Raw genomic sequence first — 21,815 nt, 5'->3', positions numbered from 1 at the left:
ATGTTGAAGAACAGGACTTTTCAATAATCATTTATTTTAATTAGTAGTTTTAAGAAGAATTTATTTTCAAATGGTTTTTAAATTATTAGTTGCTATAAATATAGTGTAGGTAATGAGCCATATTTTTTCATTACATACCATCAAGTATTTATCAAATTCTAGCAACTACATAGATTTTTTTGCACGACAATCTGTTCCTACAGTATCTTGGTGTTTTAAGTCTTACAGTGGTACACTCATTACCATAGTTAAAGCTCTTCCTGCTGTCTTCTTCTACTTTTTATTTCAATTTTTCTCAGAATTGGAATGAAGAGTTTTCTCCAGACAGCTAGGTCTTCGGATAAACACGTCCAAAAGTAGAACAATATAGAGTCTGAGTGAAACACACATTTTCTCTTCTATTCAGTTGTGTCAAATTCTCAGAAATTACGTGGACAAATCCCTGCATTTTTCTTGGCAAGGATTTTTAGAAATGGTTTCCCATTGCTTGCTTCCTAGGGCTAAAAGAAAGTAACTAGCCTAAAGTCACCCAGCTGGTTCTATGCCTAAAGCAGGACTAGAACTCATAATTTCCTGGTTGTTAGTCTAATGCTTTAACCGCTACATCAAACTGGAATGAAGCATATACACCCTGGTTAAATGATAAAGATATTGCAGAGCCAGTGTACTTTATGGTGATGGACTTTAAACATGCTATTTTCCCTCATATTTCCATTCCAGCCTGTAAATTAATGTACAAGACCTAATATTTGCCAGCTTACAGGTCTCTAGTAACAATATATAGTTTCTGTTTATTAGATATTCACAATAACATTTGTTTAAGTGAGTGTTTGTTTTCTGTATCATTAATTCTTTACATGGTCAGTGAAACTGTTATTAATTTGAAAAAGAATTATTATTAACTTGAAATTACTAAAATTCAATTTACTTCCTGTATTGTCAGTTCCAGACATAAATAACTAAACCATTAAATCCTATATCTTAATCCAGTTCATTTCTTCACCATTCAGATGCTGGAAAGTCCATATTAAAATATAACTTATGCTTAACTCCTAAAATACCAGTTGTACATGTTTTAAACATGAAACCTAAAAATAATTTCTATTATCTACAAGAATTACACCACTGTAAAGATTAGAAAGCCATCAATTATAACAATGTTATTGATTGATAATATTTGATATATTAATTTAATTATTCCATAATTAATATTGTTTAATATAATTTAAAAACTAATAAATATTGGTTTTATTGATTTTAAGGATTATCAGTAACCTTGTGATATTTTATCACAAGGATATTTTATCCAGTATAGGTGTCTAAGCACATTCTAAGCTTTCATTCTAACACACCACAACATTGTCCCCTCAACGGTGCTACAAGGAATGTGTAAGAAGATCTCTTCCCAAAATGTTTTGTGTCCCTGAGTTGGTCAGCAAACTCCTCTGTTCTTGGCAATGTCCTTGTTCTCCACTACTTGCCAGATTATCAAATGCCCTGATCAGCTTCACATCTACTTATTGTTGTAATTTCTGATTCCAGCTGCCCAATAACATCTAAAGTTGCCAGGCATGGTTCAGCTGCTTGCAAAATCCACTAGGTCTTGAAACAGTCAGCATCAACACAGCTTCTGGCAAAACGTTATAAGAGTTATTAATCTCCATTTTTCAGTATTTGCTGTTTCAGATTATTCTTTTAGTATATTATATAGCACAGCACAGATCTGGATTTACAGCAGGCTTACATCTTTTATTTCTCCCTTTCTTAACTCTATAGTTACTGTCTTTAACAGTTTTTTAAACACACAATGTTTTGTGCTGTAGTTGTGAATGTCGTATTTTGTAGGTTTTTATGTTGGTCAAAAATGAAATTGGATTGGATTCCAAGGATATTCCAACAGAGCAACAAAGATGATTATAGAGGCCTGGAGCGGAAACATATGATGAACAGTTTCAGGAACTGGGTATGTTTAGTTTAATGAAGAAAAGAACTAGAGGTGACATGATAAGCAATTCTCCAATATTGTCTCAAAGAAAAGGGGCTCAGCCTATTCTCCAATATTGAGCATTTGAGGGCAAGATAATGAGTAATGGCTGGAAAGCTATCAAGGAGAGATGCAACCTAGAATTAAGGAGAAACTTCCTGTCAGAACAATTAATCAATGGAACAGTTTGTATCCAGATCTTATAGGTGCTCCATCACTGGAGGCTTCTAAGAAGAGATTGGACAATTCATTTGTCCAGATGGTATATGATCTCCTGATTGAGGGTGAAGTAGAAGACCTGCAAAGTCCTTTACAACTCTGTTATTCTGTTTTTTACACACACACACACACACACACACACAAACACACACACACACATATCTGTGGTTTGAGCCATAGTGTTTTATGCAAGTTCTCATAATTCTTCTTTAATTTGCTTGCATAAGAATCCCATTTTCTGGGCTATATGTAGTATTTGTAGATAGATCAATACTGAAGATGTGCAAAGCCTACTGTTCCAGAAAGAAATCGGTCTAGGGAACTCTGGGGAAGCGCAAACTGCTTCCGTTTGGAAGATTACGTTATGGAAAACAGCTGGACCACCTTCTGAATGGCTATGAATATTCAAAATATGCTGTTCCCAGAGAATGTGTAGCAGACCCTTAATAATGAATAACATTTAGGAGAAAGGATCCCTGCCCTCCAATTTTCAGTCTGGCGAGATAAAAAGAGATAACCTAGCACAAAAAAAGTGGGGGAGGGAGAAAAGGAAGCAGATATTTAGATATGCCGATTCTTCATGCTAATGCTGATAACTGTAATGAGAAGATGTAATGCAGCCAGAAGTTGTCAGAGGTCTTATGAGGACTAGCTGGACAGAAACAGCTCAAGAAGAAGAGGAAATCAAAATTAATGTTTGCTCAGCTGAGTAGATGGAATAGCTCTAATTCCTGCTTTTCCCTCTAGTATAGCCTAATGGAATGCAATCCTATGCACACTGATTCCGTGGAGATTCTTTCTGAATAAATAACGGATAGGATTACATTGTAAGATAGTTTGTGCAAAAGGAATTAGAGGGTAAGCTGCAAGCTATGGCGCTCTGGATATCATAGCACAGAAAGGGTGTGTGCGTGCAAAAAACTGTGATTGTGTGGTAACTTTGTTTTTCCAATAGCTTTTTATTGATTCCAGAAATTATTTGTGGTAATTTGGAAATTCCTGGAAAGTGGACCAATCCCAAGATATGACCTTACGTTTTAAAGTCATTTTTGCAAAATTAATTCTTAAAGGTTAACACACCAAGTAAAAATATTTTGATACTGGAACAGAATTTTAGTACTGGTTTTTGTTTTGTTTTTGGGGTCATTTTCAGTTTCCAAGTTAAAGCTCCCTGCCAGACATAGCTGGAAATTATAGCCCCAAACCACTTGCAAAGAAACGTCATGGTAGATCTATCCACCCTTGGGCAGAAAGAAACCCATGGACAAAGGGAACTCTTTTCTCACCTACAGTTACAGAAATCTCTATTCATGACTATGCTAGATAGTCAAGAAGATTTGTACATAAGTAGCTAAGGGATACTTATTCTCAAGCCTAATTCCATTTTGCCTTAAATGGCAGTCATCCTGTGTGCCTAAAATACTTCTCCCAGTGCTGTAACCTATACATTGAGGTTAGCTAGGGAAGCCCTATTCATAGTCTGGCTAGCAATATGGTGGTAGAAGTAGGAACTCCTTGGGGGTATCCCTCTGATAATGGAATTTCCTCTTGGCAGGGTTCGTTGTGTTCCTGCTGTTGTGTTTCAAAGAACTGAAACTATATTAGCTTGGACATTTGAAAGATAAGAATTACACTACGATATGTTTGCCTTATAAAATGAATGTTATTTTGTTTTATATTCCACTTTATAGAAGCCTATAAAACCTTACACTATTCTTCATCCATTGATAAAGAATAAAGATTCAGGATTGGTTTATTGCTATTTTATATCTTGTTTTGGGCTCCTTCAGAGGAAGAGTATACTACAATTAACTGTAAATGATAATAATAATTTCAATATTTATTTTCCCTTTCCAGGATACATAAGGCACTCTGAAGTGGCTAATCTTCATTTTGATGTTAAAAATAATTTTGCAATAACCCGTCTGATTACATAAGAAAATATGAACAATTTAATGTTCTATGCATTGGTCAGGTTCACATAAGAAAATTAACTTGGTGAAAAGGCCTGAATACATTGTGTAAACAATACATTCTTCTTTTAGTGCCATTATGGGATTTTTAGCTAGATATCAAAATATCCCTATACAAAATTGGCTTTGGGTGAGTCAGAAAAGGCAGAAATATTGATCCATATTCTCCTTCACTACCCTCTTTATTAATACGTCCATTCAACATTGATTATACCTCTTTTGAGAATAAAGGTAGGCAGCATTTTTGCATTCTTATTGTTTACATTTCTCAAGTGTAGCTAACATTTTTGTGCATAATATGAGTCAAAGATGTTGACTCATCTAATATTCAAGAAAATACCAGCAGATTTATACACTTAACGATTTCCTGGGATATATGATTTATATGATATAAAAGTCTATCTTGTGAATTTGGATTGTTTTTTTACTTTTATGCTTTTTATTTTGGACTCTAATAATATCACTTACGGACCCAAACCTAGTCAATAATGAGATCAAAAAAGGATTCGTTTTAAATCAAAGCAGCCCTGTAGTTATATTGGATCAGCCTATTCTCATCCAGTCGTCCAAATACCAAAATTCACTAACTGTAGAGCAATTTTCACACCCAATCCTGTATGACCTATAAAAAAAATTAATGAAGCCTTACTAGACTTCTTTTGACATAAGATTTTATGGAATACAAGATAAGATTACTGGAAGTGGGAGAGGGATACTTTATTGCTCCAAACCATGGCTCTTGACCAGCTACTGTCACTGTGCTGCCACAACTTCTTAATAAAGAAATATGACTAGATTAGTGTCTGATGGAATTAAGCATGCTCTCTGACCAAAGCCATATGTAAAATGGTTAGAAAGCAGAAAATATTTTCACAAACAGTACAGGTTCCTCATATTTTTTTTTATTGCAGTATAAAGAGATAGTTTTATTGACCAGAGTTTAATAAACTTTGATGCTTTTCAGGGAGTGTAAATTTATTAGATCTGCATGGTTTACAGCATAGGGATATGGGCTTGTTTTTCCTGGCAGTTACCCTTGCTGATTTTTTCATTCATCTAACTAAATTTGGAAGTTAAGTCTTCCTGGCTACTTGTTAAATGGTATTTAAAATGGTCTTTTTTCTTCACTCCTCCATTTTTAAGTGCTTATATATTGACACCATGGGTGGAAGGTTAATCTAAAACACACGAGAGAAACACAATATATTGTGTTGTTTCTGTGTTTCCGGAACTTTGTGGCAGGCCACCTGAACTGTGGTTACCCAGACTCTAGTATGGAGGCCATCCTAGTGTGATGGCAAAAATGTTTAGTATCAGCCGGGTTTTCATACTGTACATGTGCCATTAATCTCTCTGTATGTACCTGTTACATATATGTTATTACCACTGGAAGGAGCATTTCAGTAAAAGCATGTTAATATGCTATTTTTCAAGATCAGTAAAGATATATTGTGTTGAGTGTCAATGCTACGAAACTAATTCATTTTACACTTTTTTTACGGTGCAGGGAGGTTATGCTCCTTTCAGGAGGACTTCAGCTTTGGATGGTATTTGCATCCAATTTGTTTACTCCCCTGGGTCATCTTTATGTCTATCTGCTATTTCTAAAATGTAAGATGGTTTTAATGTTCCTTTGAAATATCCTTATTTGGCTGCAGCATTATAGTTCTTTTGCAAATAAATCATCCGGTCCAAAACATACAGGTCTATGAAAAATAATTGTTCTCTTTTAGATTGTCTGAATTTTTGTATACCTATGTCAAAAATATAGATCAATGGAGATTCTCAGTAATCCAGGTCATGGTTATCCCAGTGGTGAAATCCAATTTTTTTTACTACCGGTTCTATGGTGTGGCTTGCTGGGTATGGCAGGGAAACCTGGTTGGGCATGGAAGGGGGGGTGCCCCTTGTTGAAATGTGCCCACCGGGTTTCCGAGCATTTCATCAACCGAGGGCCCAAGGTAGGGGTGGGGGGGTGGCGGTTGTCATAAAGGAGAGTCTAGAACCGAGGGAGACCACTGTTCCTCAGATTACCGGTTGTGAATCCCTCTTTGTGAAGTGGGGTCATAGGGGTCTGATGGGCTTGTTGGTCACGTACCTGGCTCCTTGCTGCGTGACAGCAGCCCTGCCCGAGCTGTTGGAGGTGCTTGCCGGGGTGGCGGTTGAGACCCCTAGACTTATGGTCATGGGGGACTTTAACCTGCCATCTACCGGCATGTCATCAATGACGGCTCGGGAATTCATGGCCTCCATGACGGCCTTGGACCTGACGCAAGTAGTTGATGGCCCTACCCACATTGGGGGAGGCACACTGGATCTGATTTTTATCTCTGGACAGTGGTTGAATGATCTGGATTTGGGAGATCTAGTTACCGAGCCTTTGTCATGGTCGGATCATTCTCTCCTTCGTCTGGACTTTCGGACCGCAACTCAACACTGCAGGGAGACGGAACCAATACGTTGGTTCCATCCCAGGCACCTGATGGACCCGGAGAGGTTCCTGACGGAGCTTGGGCCGTTTCCTGAGGGTCTAGCCCACAGCACGGCTGAAGAACTAGTCGCGGCTTGGGAACTAGCCGCGGCTGGGGCTCTAGACAGTGTCGTGCCTTTGTGGCCTCTGACCCAGCGTAGGTCTCAACCAGCTCCTTGGTTCTCTGAGGAGCTGAGGGAGATGAAACGTCGGAGAAGACGCCTAGAGAGTGCTTGGAGATCCAGCCATTCGGAGGCTGACCGGACACTAGTTAGGTCTTATAGTAGGACCTACCTAGTGGCACTGAGGGAAGCGAGACGTTTCTACGTCTCCTCCCTCATTGCATCGGCAGATAACCGCCCGGCCGCCCTGTTTCGGGTGACCCGCTCCCTCCTTCAACAGTGGGTGCGGGATGACCCGTTGCAAGGGCGTGCCGAGGAGTTTAGTGGTTATCTATACAATAAAATCGTTCAGCTTCGGGATGGCTTGGATCATAATTGGGTGGATCCAGGTGAGAGGTCGGAGACCCGTCTTGTTGAGACTGTTTGGGATGGATTTGATCCTGTGGCTCCTGAGGACATGGACAGGTTGTTGGGGAGGTTGAATGCCACCACATGTTTACTGGACCCGTGCCCCTCCTGGCTGGTACTGACCACGCAGGAGGTGACACGAGGCTGGCTCCGGGGGATTATCAATGCTTCTTTGTTGGAAGGGGTTGTCCCTGCCGCCTTGAAAGAGGTGGTGGTAAGACCCCTCCTCAAGAAGCCTTCCCTGGACCCAGCTGTTTTAGGAAATTATTGTCCGGTCTCCAACCTTCGCTTTGTACCGAAGGTTGTAGAGAGTGTGGTGGCATGTCAACTACCCCAATACCTGGATGAAACTGTCTTATCTGGACACATTCCAGTCCGGCTTTCGGCCCGGATACAGTACGGAGATGGCTTTGGTCGCGTTGGTTGATGATCTCTGGAGGGCCAGGGATAGGGATTATTCCTCTGCCTTGGTCCAATTAGACCTCTCAGCGGCTTTTGATACCATCGACCATGGTATCCTGCTGCACCGATTGGAGAGTTTGGGAGTGGGAGGCACCGTTTATCGGTGGTTCTCCTATCTCTCTGATCGGTCGCAGACGGTGTTAACGGGGGGGGGGCAGAGATCGACCCCGAGATGCCTCACTTGTGGGGTGCCGCAGGGGTCGATTCTCTCGCCTCTCCTGTTCAACATCTATATGAAGCTGCTGGGTGAGATCATCAGTGGTTTTGGGGTGAGATACCAACTGTATGCTGACGATACGCAGCTGTACTTCTCCACCCCAGGCCACCCCAACGAAGCTGTGTCTGGAAGCCGTACGGGTCTGGATGGGGAGAAACAGGCTCAAGCTCAATCCCTCCAAGACGGAGTGGCTGTGGATGCCGGCACCCGGGTACAGTCAGCTGCAGCCGCGGCTGATTGTTGGGGGTGAATCACTTGCCCCGATGGAAAGGGTGTGCAACTTGGGCGTTCTCCTGGATGGGCGACTGTCTTTTGAAGATCACCTGACGGCCGTCTCCAGGAGAGCTTTTTATCAGGTCCGCCTGATTCGCCAGTTGCACCCCTTCCTTCCTTCCCATGCGTTCTCACAGAGAGGGACTCCTTAGGGTGCCGTCCTCCAGGCAATGTCAGCTGGCGACCCCCAGGGGAAGGGCCTTCTCTGTGGGGGCTCCCACCCTCTGGAATGAACTTACGCCAGGACTCCGCCAACTTCCTGACCTTCGAACCTTTCGCCGTGAGCTTAAGACATATCTATTTATTTGCGCAGTACTGGCGTAGAATTTTAGTTTTTAAATTGGGTTTTTATTGTTCTAATGATATTTTAATTTAGGCCAATTTAATAAGTTTTTTAAATATGATTTTTATCTTGTATTTATTCTTGTTCTATTTTACCTGGCTGTAAACCAATTAAATAAATAAAAATCCAATTAAATAAATAAATAAATAAATAAAATCTCCATTTTCACCCCACTCCAGGGGAAGAATACTGCAAAATCCCCATTCCCTCCCCACTCTGGGACCAGCCAGAGGTGGTATTTGCCGGTTCTCTGAACTACTCAATATTTCCGCTGCCGGTTCTCTACTTAAAATTTCCGGTACCAGTTCTCCAGAACCTGCTGGATTTCACCCCGGGTTGTCCCTAAAGTGCTTTTTTCAAAAGGCAACTGGGCTTTGTTTTTTCTTGAAGACATTTCACTTCTTATCCTGAACTGATCTGAAGAAGTTTCTTGGATGTGAAGCGAAATATCTTCAATGAAAAACAAAGTCCAGTTGTCTTTTGAAAAAAAGCACTTTGGAGACTTACAGATCCTAATGATATAAAATATGTATATATACAGTCTGAATAACAACTAACATCAGAGGTTGGTGCTTCTTTCACTTATTTCATAAGTAACATTATGAGGGAAGACTGAGAACATTAGTTAATTCTGCAGAAGTAATGAACACTGTAACACTCTCTACATGGGGCTCCCCTTGAAGAGCACTCGGAGGCTCCAACTGGTCCAGAATGCGGCTGCACATGTAATAGAGGGAGTTACTTGTGGCTCCCATATAACACCTCTCCTGCCCAAGCTGCACTGGTTGCCGATGGTCTTCCGGGTGCAATTCAAGGTGTTGGTTACCACCTTTAAAGCGCTCCATGGCATAGGACTGGGCTATTTACGGGACTGCCTGCTGCCACCGATAGTCTCCCACCAACCTGTGTGCTCACACAGGGAGGGTCTCCTCAGGTTGCCGTCAGCCAAACAATGTCGGCTGGCGACCCCCAGGGAGAGCGCCTTCTCTGTGCGAGCACCTACTCTCTGGAATGAGATTCCTCTGGGGTTACCATTACTCCCCGACCTCCGGACCTTCCGCCATGAACTCAAGACCTTTCTGTTTCACCGTGCAAGGCTGGCCTGATACACTACGGTTTTAATTGGGTTTTTTTATCATTTTTATTATAGTTTTTAAATGGGGTTAGCCAAATTGAATAAAATTTTTAAAATGTTTTTAATTCTATTTATAATTTGTTTTATGTTGGCTGTAAACCGCCCTGAGTCCTTCGGGAGAAGGGCGGTATAAAAATCAAATAAATAAATAAAAATAAATAAGCATTGGCCAGATCATTTTTTGAAAGTGTCAACATCAGTCTTATAGAAAAGATCCAGAGAAGGAAAATTAAAGAAGCAAAAGAAACTAGTGTAAAAGTAAACTGACTGCAAGAAGAGATGGTATGAATCCTATAAAAATATTAAAAGGTGGATTAATTTCTCAGCACCATAAATTGAAAAAATATATAAGAAAAGAAGATATAAATGATGACTAGAACATTATGATAAAAAATAGTGTAGAGTAAGCATATGTGACATTACCTTAATAGAAAATCTGGCAGAATATATAATAAAAAAGGTTTTGGATGAGAAAAAAGCATAGAAGAAAATAGGTAGTGTAAACCATAACAATAAAAAATATACTACATCATGTGACTATTAGATTTGTATCATAATTTTCCTTTAATGTACAGTAAATCTACAGATATATATATAGTCTAATAATGTAATCAAAAACACAATGACTAGTTAAAAGCTGCACAGAAAATATAGAATGGTTTTGATTAAAAATAAAAAGATGTTTTGGATATAAGGCTAAAGGGGGTTAAAGCTCCAGGGGAATGAATCAAATTAAAAATAAAAGTGGTGCAGTGATTTGGTATGAATCTAAAGCAGGGAGGATGCTGGAAGGAGTATTTTAGAGCTATATAAGAATCATAATTATATGTCAAACTGCAAAATTAAATATTGGTGTCCAAGAAAACATGGATGAAGAAGAAGCCTCAAATGTGTGAAATTTTGAATGTGAGGCTGCAAGTGTAGCTTCTGTAATTGGAGAAATGTTAAAATATTGAAATGATTTGATTAAGGAGCAGCTGTAGAACCTGCTTGAGGATTGGAGGAATGTGATTGTTTTCCCCTGTAGAAAGAAAAAGTAGAAAAAAGCAGATACAAAAAACTTAAATGTGAAGTTGCTTATTAAGGATATCTGGAAAGAGGCTTTTTAATTGAAAAGGTGCAAGAGGCAACGAAGAATAATACCTAGGAGATTGGTTGTACTTTTATGCCAGACAGAAAGGAGAAAGGGTATATATCAGGGGTGTCAAAATGGTGGCCCGCAGGCCGGATGTATCACATGCAGGCCACCCCGACCCTACCTGTGCGAATGGGAAAAACATTATGAAATGTCATGTGAAGGCAACGTGATGCCACGAGTTTGACATGGTGTATATAGACCAGATTTTTGGTTTTTAGTAGTTCATAGAAAAGCATATAAAAGAGAAAGTTGACAGTATTGTACATTTATTGATTTGAAGAAAGCGTATAACAAATGGAATAGGCTTCAGTTAGGGAATATTGGTTCAAGTAAGGAGTTGAAGATTAATTGCTAAGTGCAGTAGAATAGAATAGAATAGAATAGAATAGAATAGAATAGAATTTTTTATTGGCCAAGTGTGATTGGACACACAAGGAATTTGTCTTGGTGCATATGCTCTCAGTGTACATAAAAGAAAAATACCTTCATCAAGTAAGAATAAGAGTGATATATGATGTAAATAAAGGATGGATATCAGTAGATAGGATGTTGAGCAAATGACTGAACATTATGCAGAAACTAAGTCAAAGGTGTGCAAAACAGATAGTCCTCAATTTACAATTGATGGCTTAATGAATATTCAAAGTTACAATGAGCTTGAAACAAGCTGGTCCTCGAACTGGTCGCTAATGAGCGTTTGAAGTTACCATCAGTTTAAAATAAGCTACTTATGACCTGTCCTTGAGGTTACGACTACTGCCCACATCCGACCCCTAGAATCACTGGTTTGGCAATTGGCTTGCATTTATGGCTAGTTGCAGCATACTGCGGTCACATGATTGTGATTTGCAACAATTTTTTTTGCTGGTTTCTGGGATTTCTGACAGTTTCCAGCAAAAAAAATAAAAATCCATTATTGGATCCTCTGAACAACCCAGTAATATGCTAACTATCACCGTGGCTTGCTTTACAACTATCATGAAAACAGTTACAAAATTGAATCTGGTCATGTGATGCCTCAACAAAGAACTGCAATGGGTTATAATCGAAATTCCGGTCTCTATTGTGGTTGTAAATCAAGGACTTACCTGTATCCCATCAGTAATTTGAACATCTTTATGGATAAATGGGTAAGGAATACTAAAGTTAGTGGTATTTTGATGGGACGCATGTGTGCCTCCCATCAAAAGGTGTGGCTAGATATGAAGTTGTGGGTGGTATATGATATGAGGGTGTGGATGTGATGAAAGGTAAGGACCTGCCTTAGGCAAAGGGTTGTACTAGAAGACCTCTAAGGTCCCCTTCCAGCTCTGTGATTCTATATGAACTGATGGAAGCAGGTGATTTGCAAGGTAGAAGGTGGACTAGGACAGGGGTCCCCAACCTTGGCAACTTTAAGCCTGGTGGACTTCAACTCCCAGAATTCCCCAGCCAGCAAAGCAAATTCCCCAGCCAGCAAAGTAAAGCAAAGCTGGCTGAGGTATTCTGGGAGTTGAAGTCCTCCAGGCTTAAAGTTACCAAGGTTGGACACCCCTGGATTAGGAGATGTTGCTGTAAAATATGTTTAGCTATATATTTCCTTTCCTTTTCTTATCTCAAGCTTTTAATTTTTTAACTTGTTATTCTTTTTTGCATGATTATGCTTTCTTCAGAAGGGAATTGGGTGATAAAAATATTTATATGTATTTCATATTAACTATCTAGAGGACATTGAGTCAAATACACTGATTGTAGACAAACTCAAATATAATTTTCTCCCTAGTATCTTTCTGCAGATTATTTTCAGCCAGGTACAACTAGACTCAGAAATTTGTGGCTTGTGAGTTTCTATTTTTCTCTTCTGCTTTTTTATTGAGGATTATTCTAAACTAAACTATGGCTTCAGGTTAGTTTATAAAATACAAGATGTGCATAACTACTTGTGGTCTGCTAGTCCTGTTTGGTGAACCATGGGGGTGGGGAGGGTTGTGTTATATTCATTCTCATTCCAGTCACATAGCATAAATCCTCTCCTAGTTGCTGTAAAGCACAGAATGTTATTGGTGGAGAGAGACACTGGCAGTTGCTCAGTTCAAATGTCACTGCAATGAATAAATCTTTGCAACTGCACCTTCTTTGAAATGGTTATCCCACAATTTCTTGAACGTCTCATTAAGCTAGAGGCCATCTTCCTTTGTTGCTTAAAACTCCTACAGTTTGGAAGTTTTGCCTACTGTGTAACTGCTATTTTCATATCTACATTCTATTTCTGCTGTTTAAAAGAAAAGAGATAATGTCTGTCGATCATTTTGGAGTAGCCTATTACATATTCAAAGACATAGATTTTCCAGACTCCTTAGCATTCTTCTTCTAAGATTGACAATCTTTATTATTGTTGTTGTTGTTGTTGTTGTTGTCAATATTTGATTTTTTTTTCTTGAAGAGAAACTGGTGGATCCATGTTGCCGATGTTTGAAGATGCTATGCAAAAACAATCTAGAACAGGGGTGTCAAATTTATGTCATCACTTGGTGTCACGTGATGTATCGTGACTTTTCCCTCCTTTGCTAAAATGGGGGTGGGCGTGGCCAGCACGTGACGTTTCTGGCCTGCGGGCTATGAGCTTGAAACCCCTGATCTAGAAGATCTAGGCTTTCAATTTACTCATGGACCAATTTACTTGCTTAATAGAATAAAACTCTTTAAAAACCATTAATTAATTCCTCATTAAATAAAGCATCTAGAAACAATAAAACCGTCAAGATATAGGTCAAACAAAAGATTAAACAATTTTAGAATGCTGTTAAAATTAGGTTTCTGCTGGGCATCCTGAGAACTGCTGTTTCATTGTTGTGCTTTCCAAATTAAAAAAAGAGCTGTATCCTTTGAAAACAGTAATTAATCATGGCATATTGTCCATTATATTGGATCTTTTCTTAGGAACTAGTACAAGGAAAAGAGATTTCCTGCTGTAAGCATTATGAGTATACACATTCCACTTTCATATATATATATATACGGAATTTGAGGTAAATTCTTCCCAACATGTTAAAAATAGAAGAAGGTGTATTCACACTTTTATCAATATTTCTAGGGCACTTGAGAACAATAAATATGCTTCTGAGTTTTCCACAAGAGATTGGACATATTGCTGTCAGAAATATGAGTCACCATCTGTCTGGAGAATATCCTATGATCACTCTATAAAATAAACCTAGAATTATTTAAACAAAGCCATGGTTGGCAATGAACTTTCTCATAAAGAGTGAGTATTTGAAGAATGGGACATTTGCAGTAAATAATGCAGATAATTCCAAAGTTACAATTCGTAACTTCCAGTATTTATTTTGGGCTGAAACACTGCATGTATGTAGTTTTCCCTTTTGGTTTGCTTTCTGCATTACAAGCAGGCCTTAGTTTACAACCATTCATTTATCAACCATTCAAAGTTATAGTGGCACTTTAAAAAGTGACTTATGACTGGTCTTCACATTAATGACCATCGTAATATCCCCATGGAGATGTGATCAGAATTCAGGTGCTTGGCCACTAGCATATATTTACAATGTTTGCAGATCATATTATCACCAATGGCAATTTTCCAAGCAGGCTTCTGATCGGCAAAGTCAGTGGGAAAAGCCAGATTTCCATAATGATTGCAGGAAACAACTGTAGTGATTCACTAACAATGGTGGCAAAAAGGTCATCAAATCAACTCACTTAACACTGCTTTGCTTAGCAATGAAAATTCTGGTCCAAAATGGAATCACAAATAAAGGATTACCTGTATTTAGTTTTTAAACACTACAGATCTTTAAAAAGATGGCAGGGATTACTGGTCTGGAAGAAATTAAAATAACTCTTACGATTTTTGAATTTAGGGACCAAGCTTTGGAATGAATTGTATTAGCAACTGGCAATTTTATCTAAGGTTAAAATGCCTCCCCCCCATAAATACAGAAGGCTTATGATCAGTAAAATAATGTATTTTCATTCTGCCACACTCAAAATAGTGGACAATAGTTTTTTAAATTTGCTGAGTTCCAGCCAAAATGTATCAGATTTTAATTTTCAAAGGCCCTAGTCAACATGGTTAAGCAGCTTGAGTGATTATGGGAATTGAAGTAAATCTGGAGGGAAAAGTTTGGTGGGAAAAACCTGGCATGCAAAGTAAAATTAAATAAAGCAACAACAAATTTAAAACAGGTGTAAAATATAATGCTTATTTTTTTATAAGTACAATCAATCTACATTTTTGTGTGCAAACTTTACATAGGTAAGGGTTGCAACATTTTCTGATCAGGGAATCAAACTGCAAAATTTGGAGGTGTGCAAAAATGAAAATATGCCTGCAGGCCAGTCTATATATTATCTTAGGAAGTGAAAATTGGGTCAGTTTATGTTAAAATAAGAACTGACTGAATTTTGTGTTCCAACTCTGTGGGTGCCTTCAGGATAGCAGTAACATTGAATGAAACAAGATGATTAAAAGACAGATTCTTCAAATACCCTGAAACCACTGATATTTTTAAAACTTCTCTTATGCTTTTTCTATGAACTCTAATTAGCTGTCTTGCTTGGGTTTGTTTCTGGAAGAAAGAAAGAAGAAAAGAAAGAGAGAGAGAGAAAGAGAGAGAGAGAGAAGCAGGTGCCAAGCCTTGAGCTGATAGCCAAAGGACATTCACTAAATGTCCTTACTCTTTCAGTAAAAAGCCCATCACAGTTTAATGAGGTAAAGGGTTAGAAATTTATTACTGTTGGTTTGTGTCATGATAAGGTAGCTTTTGTTCTGCCAGAACACTTTAAAAAGAGGCCATTTTCTTCTCAGCTACCCCAAACCACAGATGTGGGCTGCTTTTTACAATCTTGTCATCAGGAATCCTGGTTACAAGAGCCGCTTTCTTTTCTTGAGATCACCCACACGTAGCCTGATGGATTCAAGATCCCTCTGGTCTCCAGGAAAGAAAAAAAAAGATAATAGCTGCCCCACCCAATTCAGTGGAGATGATCTAATACTGGAAGAATTGGCAACTTAAATGTTGCTATAGAAACTCTGACCAAGTGGTTACAGAATCTTAATTTGCAGATAAAAGAGGGAAGCTAGACTGGTCTGTAAGGACCAGTTGAGCAACACTAGTGACATTTTGGAAGGATCCTAATTGTTCAGCTGTGGATTTTGGAACATTATGCAGAATTTTTCTCTATTCAAAAGATCATACATGGAAAAGCAAGCCTAAACTAAGCCAAGAAAGGAAAATCTTGCATGTGCAATTATATATGAGGAATTATTTCATGGGAACAAATAATTTACACTATCGATGCTCCTGTTCATGCCCTTTGACATTGATATGTGATTGATATAGGGGAAATAGGCTACTTAAAGCAAGGGTCCTGCAACCCCAGGCCACAGGCCACTATTGGGCTGTTGCATGTTCAGAACTGGGCTGGGTCCCCTCTCCCTCCCCGTCAGGCTGCCAAGCTGTAAAGGTTGGGGACCGCTGACTTAGACACAGTCCTTGACTTACAACCATTCCTTTAGTAACTGTTTGAAATTAAAGGTAAAGGTTACCATCGCACATATGTGCTAGTCGTTCCTGACTCTAGGGGGCGGTGCTCATCTCAGTTTCAAAACCAAAGAGCCAGAGCTGTCCAAAGACCTCTCCATGGTCCTGTGGCCGGCATGACTAAATACCAAAGGTGCACGGAACACTATTATCTTCCCACCAAAGATGGTCCCTATTTTTCTACTTGCATTTTTTACGTGCTTTCGAACTGCTAGGTTGGCAGAAGCTGGGACAAGTAATGGGAGCTCACTCCATTACGTGGCACTAGGGATTCAAACCACTGACCTGCCGACTTTTTGATTGACAAGCTCAGCATATTAGCCACTGAGCCATCATGTCCCTTGTTTGAAATTACAGTACACTAAAAAAAAGACAAATTCTAGTACGCACATTATCCCCTGGGTCCTATGATCAGAATTTGGGTACTTGGCAACTGGTATGTATTTATGACAGTTACAATGTGTGTGTACACACACAAACATATACACACACACATAACATACATATACATACATACACACATACATACATACTCATTCCAGCTGGTCTTTATAATTGGATAATTTACTAGATTCAAGGAGAAATGTTAAAAGATGTATTGTTATGATTGTCATATAAGCCTTGCAGCTTTTTTTGGAAACGTTGTTTTGAGATGCACTGTGGAGCTCCCATTTCTTAATTCCTTGTACTCCTGTAAAAAAGATATAAATCTGAAAAATAAATAAGAACTCTCAGAATCGTTAGCCAGCTGTGGCAGGAGGCTAGGCATTCTTGTCTCACACATTAGCACTGTGAATTGAGGGTTGTTACCTGACAACATTTTTAAAGTATCTTCCAAAGACAGGAAACCTAGTGGTTTCCAGATTTCTTTTTTTAAATGGCAATATAGAGTACATCCAAGGTCTTGCTGTTTGATACAGTGTTTGGTTTGAGCGAGGTTAAAGTTCAGTGGGCCTCCAGATTGCCTGTTCTTGTGTCTTGATCAGACACAGATTATGCTAGCCCAGTCTGCTCAAAGAAAATCAAAGCCTTTGAACTCTTTTCTCTGTTCCTTTGCCCAAGTTCTACTTGTCATCAAGGTCGGACTTAATCACTTTGCAGTTATATTCTCTGGTGCTTCTCTGAAGTCTTCTGTACAGATTAAGAGATGCTTTTGATTTGAAATGGAGAGCTGTGATGTATCCAGAATCCAAAAATTGTTAAGTGTCTTGAAAATTGCCCAGTAAAGTAAGCAAATCCGTAATGAGCATTGGGGAGGATAATAGGCTGAAGTAGAGATAACATTAGTGATACAAACTACTAGCTCAACCTCATTTTGAAAGGAAAACATGTGTATGAGCTGTCCAGCATTTTGGAAAAAGAGTTCCATGTTTACTTTACCCCTTGAAATATAATGGAATAACAACTTGCTTGTTTTTTATTAAGCATTAAAGAGTTTTTTGGGGGAAGGGAAGAGGAATAGAAGCCGAAGAGAAATGAGAAAATCAACAAGGCTTGAGTGATTCAAGGTTGCTCTCTAAATCATTTTTGTAGGGTGCAAAATATGTAATTAATTTAAGCAGGTTATATTTTCCTGTGAACCAAGAATGGGATATCAGAATCTGCAAGATGATAATGCGCTATCCCAATCAAAGTCCTGCCCCTTTTGTATAGCCATAGGACATATCCAAAAGAGACAGAGATTCAATCATAGTGAAACCCCACCATATTCCTGTTTTTGATTGCTACCCAAAGATGCTACTGGATTTTATTGCATTGTGTGAATAAAACTTGCATCAATAGTTTTATTTTGGAATGTGGTTTGTCAGTGATTTTCACAAAATGTAGCTTTGTTGTTTTTATAAAGAAAAAAGAAAAAAATCAATTGGAATTTGGGATTAAAAAGGGAGCAAACAAGTTGGGGAAAATTCGGGGGAGGGGGGGAGAAACTGGAATTGTCATATGTCAGTCACAGAAATATAGAGAGGATCAGGAGGCGTACATATTTTCATTTCGTTTTTTTCAAATTTCTTCTATTTTTATTTCTTGTTTCTTCCTTAGACTTATACATTTTGTTATGCTGAAAAAATTCTAATTAATTCTAATTAAAAATGTTCAAAAGTAGCTTTGATTTCTGTTTTACAGAATCATCGTCTTTTACAACTCTTTCATTTCTGTGGGAGAGAACTTTCATTCCTGCCATCCTTGATTGACTGATTTATCCTACCTGAATTTATGGGGCTTATTTTATTTATTTATTTATTTATTTAGAACAAGTTTTTATTGATTTTTTAGTTTCCCTCCCACCCTACACACATACATAATTTATGAACAGAGTATTGGCCATATCATAACTTATACAATTCAATATATTCAAATATATTTAATTAGTTGCATATGGGGCTTATTTTAGAATGGATGTGTACAGGAATATGCTGTTACTTTTCAATTCATTTATAATTCTTCTTACATTTGCATAGGTTTAAATCTACTGGAGAATGAATATCAGATGAAAAAATTATCCCCCTGATCTTAAAACATTTTCCATTGAAATGGCTTCTCTGGATCTGTCAGTGAAAGATTTGATGAGTTGTTAAATATGATAAAGCATAAAAATACACATTTTTTAAGTCATAAAAAAGAGAGAAGAATAATTGATAAAACAGTCAGTGCAAACTAGAAAATCACAAGATACGTTTCTACTATTCCAGTTCTTTTTTGTTCATACTGATGTTGAAAGTAAAACAGCTATATAATGTCTGTTTTTGCAGAATGACCAATCTATGGAAGATACTCGGATCATAGGAGGAGATGACTTTTCAAAACTGGCTGGAAAGGTCTGTAGACATCTGAAAGGAGTTTGAGTTTTAAAAACTGCTTGTTTAATAATGAAAATAAACGTTGAATGTTGGAATGTATACACGATTATTTATAAACATAGGTAATCTTTGTTCAGTGACTATTCATTCAGTGACTATTCCAAGGTTACAATGGGGACAACTCATAGACATTCCTTGTAATTGTAGATATCGCGGTATCCCTGCAATCACATCATCACAATTCAGGCACTTGGCAATGCATTCATGGCATTTTCAGCATCTCACAATCACAAGATCATGATTTCTGGTCTTCATTACCAGCTTCCACAAACCAAAGTCAATGAGGACGCTGGCAAGAGATCACAAATGGTGATCATGTAACATTGTATTTAACAGTCACAAGGATTTTTTCCACCGACTACCACTGGGACTAACATACATCCATGCAGTCAGATGATATTGTACTTTACGTCTGCATCGCTGAGGGGAGGAATTGCTGGTCCCCTATTGCTATAATTAAGTAAGGAACATCTGTAATAAATTACCAATACTTGATCGGTTTTGTAGTGCTGTAAATCAAATACCTTTCTAAGACCTGGGATTCCTACAACCCCCATCATTCCCACAGCACACCCACCATGAAGCCATACAATTAAAAATACAATTATGTATGTGATTGTATTTGAATGCCATGATAAATTATATATTATTTTTTTCCCTATAAATCCACCAGATGTGTTGAACTTGGTTCCCATGCTTTTGTTCTGCTGGCAGGGAATTACAAAAGCTGGAAGACACTGTGTTTGGGATGGCTGATTTCTTATGATGGGTACAAGCCTTAGTAGCTTATCTTGGATATGTGTATTTCCCTACCAATGCAGCACAACTTAACTATGGTTTATGTTGCTATGGTTTATGTTGCATTCAAGTGGCTAAACTATGGTTTAACCTTATCTAAAACAAGCTAGCTTCATATCTCCTGGGCCTGAATACAATTTCAGATTTCAACAGTATGATTAATTATTGTTTATCAGAAATGGAAACAATTGTTAGAACATGATTGAAGAAGGATGCACGCGAGCCTAAACCTTGTGTAAACTTGTCTCTGTAATTATGAACAATAACTTATTGTGGTGTCTGAAAGCAGCTATTGTCTGTTTGGCTTCACAATGTATCATTACATTGGTCTTGGCAGTAGTTCTCCGTTTACACATTTTGCCAATTGATGGTTTGTTGGACAAGTTAGCAACAAGCAAAGTCACTTGCTGGGTTGATACATTGTGCTAAGCTACAGTCCATGTTGTTGGATGAATGGGGCATGGCTGTGCAGCCATTGTAATTTCTAAACTGTGATTTATAGCTTAGGGCTATGTATTTAGCAGCTCAGGCTTACAGACGAAGTAGCCATGGTTTTTGTGGCCTATATCCAGTTTGTTTTCTGTCTTGAACTGTTCCTGCCTGCTGCATCTGTGGATTGGCTAAAGGCTTCAACAAATTCAATAACCTCCCACTGTGTGTGTGTGTGTGTGTGTGTGTGTGTGTGTGTGTGTGAGAGAGAGAGAGAGAGAGAGAGAGAGAGAGAGAGAAAGAGAGAGAGAATTAATCAATCAAACTTCTTAACTGTACATTTCCCTATTGGAGGGGCTATGAGCAACGTACAATTTAATCAATATAATAAAACATTTAAAAAATTATATTAGGATTAAAAAAAATTAAAAATGTAATACAACATTATAAAAATTACCAAAAAAATGAGAGTTCCAAGATAGGGAGTCTAGGAATTGTTTATAGAGGTGGCAGGGGGTTCTCATGAGACCAGCCAGTGCCTTTCACACAAGGCCTTCACAGCCAAGTTTTGACTTCTTTGCGGAAGGCAAATCGATTGGGAGCTTTCCTCACTTCTGGAGGCAAGATGTTCCACAAAGCAGAATGATAGCAGAAACTTGCCTCTTGTCAGTAGAAGTTTTTGACTGTTGAGTCTATAGCATGCCTTCCATACCTGATCGAGTGGGACAGGCTGATGCAATGGGGCAAAGCCAGTTCCATAGGTCACCAGCCCTTATGCCCTTAGGGCTTCATAGGTAATAATCAGTACCTTAAATTGGACCCGGAAACAAACTAGAACACAGTACAGTTCATGGAGCCGAGATATTTAATATATGTGCCCTTCTCTGGATACCTAGTACAGCTTGTGCAGCTTCTTTCCACACCTATTGAAGCTTCCAGATACTTTTTGTGTATATGTGTGTGCGTGATATGTGTATATTATATTGATATCTAATGTTCAATTTCATTCCATTCATTAAATCAACAACTTATGATTTCAAAAAGTGGTTACTAAAAAAAAATTATAATTTATTCATTGAGTCTCTTCTGTGCTTCGTGCTAAACCAAATAATAAATACTGTTTCTGGTTTTCAGAGTCATCAAAATAGGCAGTAAACTACAGAACTTTTTAATGGTTTTAGTTATTATGATGATTCCATTTCTAGCACCTGGGCTGTGTTTCTTTTTCCACTATATTTGAATGTAATGATTTGGGAGGGGGAGGATAGTAGTGGATGGAAACTTTGTTAAAGTACAGGATTGAGATGTGCCCGTGACATATGTGATGATGCAACTATGTAATCACATATATGTGATGATTCCACCATATAACATGTTATTTTGTGTACTATTACATTTTGTTATAGATGTGCTCCAAGGCTAAGCCATTCAAAAAATGAAATA

General features: G+C 38.3%; 1 protein-coding gene across 2 annotated transcripts in view; it reads left to right on the top strand.

Annotated features, from left to right (window-relative positions):
• PRTFDC1 (phosphoribosyl transferase domain containing 1) overlaps positions 1-21,815 on the top strand; it is a 59,405-nt gene that overhangs the window by 17,190 nt on the left and 20,400 nt on the right. Inside the window, exon 4 of one of the 2 annotated variants that reach the window (XM_058181821.1) lies at positions 19,038-19,103. The exons of the other annotated variant lie outside the window; for it this stretch is intronic. Within the exon in view, the coding sequence (XP_058037804.1) occupies positions 19,038-19,103 (66 nt within the window). The remainder of the gene's footprint in view (positions 1-19,037; positions 19,104-21,815) is intronic. 2 annotated transcript variants of the gene reach the window in all.

The sequence above is a fragment of the Ahaetulla prasina genome, chromosome 4 (genome assembly GCF_028640845.1).
Source record: "Ahaetulla prasina isolate Xishuangbanna chromosome 4, ASM2864084v1, whole genome shotgun sequence".
In the NCBI taxonomy this organism is placed as follows: Eukaryota; Metazoa; Chordata; class Lepidosauria; order Squamata; family Colubridae; genus Ahaetulla; species Ahaetulla prasina.
This window is presented reverse-complemented; position numbering and strand designations above follow the sequence as displayed.